Genomic DNA, 2,053 nt, shown 5'->3' on the forward strand with positions numbered 1-2,053 from the left:
TACTACTACTGCTACTGCTGCTACTCTAAGTCTTGCTACTACTGCTATTACTATTGCTGTTGTTGCTGTTACTGCTACTATTACTGCTGCTGCTACTACTGTAAGTCCTGCTATTACTACTGCTGCTGCTACCGCCATTGTTGCTGCTATTGCTGCTACTGCTACTATTGCTGCTGCTACTACTATAACTCCTGCTGCTATTGCTGTTGTTATTGTTGCTGCTGCTGCTACTACTACCACCACAGCTGCTACTGTAACTCCTGCTGCTGCTATGACCATTGTTACTGCTATTGCTATTGCTGCTGCTGCTACTACTGCTGCTGCTGCTACTATAACTCCTGCTGCTATTGCTGTTGTTATTGTTACTGCTGCTGCTACTACTACCACAGCTGCTACTGTAACTCCTGCTGCTGCTACGACCATTGTTACTGCTATTGCTATTGCTGCTGCTGCTGCTACTACTATAAGTCTTGCTGGTACTGCCCAAAGTGCTGCTGCTACTGTTAGTGCTGTTACTTCTTTAACTGCTGCTGCTGTTGCTGTTACTGCTACTGTTATTGCAGCTGCTACTACAATGTTTCCCCGATAATAAGACACTCTTATTATTTTTTTTTGGACAGAAAAACACCAAAGGGCTTATTTTCAGGGGAGGACTTATTTTAATGAACATTGACAGCAATTTTAATAAACAGGTAAATGTGAACAAAAAAATGTACCTTTATTCAATAAGCAAATCACTGGGGAAGAACAGGATGACACGCTCACTGCTTCACTACAGTAGCAATCTCAATAGGGCTTATTTTCGGGGGAGGGCTTATTTTAGAGGAATCTTACACAGTAAGGGGAGGGCTTATTTTCGGGATAGGTCTTATTATCAGGGAAACATGGTACTACTATAACACCTGTTACTGCTACTGTTATTTTTGCTGCTACTGTTACTATTGTTGCTGCTGCTGCTACTGTTATTCATATATGCTATCCATATAGTGATTTGAGGTTTGAAAAATAATTAATAAATATTATATCATTCAACCCACACAACAATCCTGGGAGGTAGGTTATTAATCTTATTTATATATGAGAACATTGAGGCTCAGTGACCTGCCCAGGGTCACACAGTAAATGTCTGATGTCTGATTTGAACCCGGGGTTTCCTGACTTCAGGTTCACTCTATTCACTGCCATCTGACTCATATCTAGCATTTTTACTGGTGCTTTCATTTCATCATTCTCTATCCTTCAGGACCCTCCTATCTTAAACCAACAACCAACATTTAAGAATCTGCTTGTGTTGCAAACCTTCAAGCAAAGTGACTGCTAGTCACTTAAATATAAAAAATTTTTTTGACTGAGTCATTTCCCTGTGTAGTAAGAATGTAAATTTTGAAGATCTTCCCTGCCCCTACGCTAATGTGCACCTGAAGCCTGGGGTGGGAGGCTTGTTTTTCAGTAGATACAGGGTAATAAGAATGTAAATTTTAAAGATCTTCCCTGCCCCTAGGCTAATGTGCACCTGAAGCCTGGGGTGGGAGGCTTATTTTTCAGTAGATACTTCTTGATTGGCCAGTGAGTCAATAAGGTTGTTACATTCTCTGAGCCAGGAGAAGGCTACATAAGCCCTGATTTGTAGCTTTGTTTTTGGGACTCACTTTGAGAAATATTCTGTGATTTGATCTGAATTCTGGGAAGCCGTTGTTGAGAGTCCCCCGGCTTTGAAAAACCCAGAATATGGAAACCCAGATGTTGGCTGGGTATGGATGTAATGGTTGGACAGTTTGGAAATCTGTCTACTTGATGTTTCTGTCTTGATAATTATGCCTGTATACTTTGAGGTTTGGGGTGCTGACCTTTTCCCCCTGAACAAGGTAAACGATATATGTCTGACTGATAAAAGTAAGCTTGTTAACCCATTTTGAGTTGCTTTCCTTTAACAAAACAGATCCAAGAACCTGTATGGGCAGCAAACCCTGAGGACGCTTGGCGTTCTTGCTGCTACACCCTGTCATTCTCTCTTTCTCTCTCTCTCTCTCTCTCTCTCTCTCTCTCTCTCTCT

General features: G+C 41.5%; 2 protein-coding genes across 2 annotated transcripts in view; one reads left to right on the top strand and one right to left on the bottom strand.

Moving 5' to 3' along the window:
* The window catches only part of LOC138148221 (antifreeze protein Maxi-like), a 6,758-nt gene extending 6,169 nt beyond the window's left edge, over positions 1 to 589 (top strand). The window contains exon 2 of the mRNA XM_069070777.1: positions 31 to 589. Coding sequence (XP_068926878.1) covers positions 31 to 589 — 559 coding nt within the window. The remainder of the gene's footprint in view (positions 1 to 30) is intronic.
* Positions 1 to 2,053, bottom strand: part of TENM4 (teneurin transmembrane protein 4) — a 1,707,472-nt gene that overhangs the window by 1,445,145 nt on the left and 260,274 nt on the right. The gene's annotated exons all lie outside the window — the stretch shown is intronic.

This window comes from Petaurus breviceps, unplaced genomic scaffold, assembly GCF_028583685.1.
Source record: "Petaurus breviceps papuanus isolate PSGF00001 unplaced genomic scaffold, PetGlider_PUasm1.0 90823, whole genome shotgun sequence".
Classification (NCBI taxonomy): domain Eukaryota; kingdom Metazoa; phylum Chordata; class Mammalia; order Diprotodontia; family Petauridae; genus Petaurus; species Petaurus breviceps.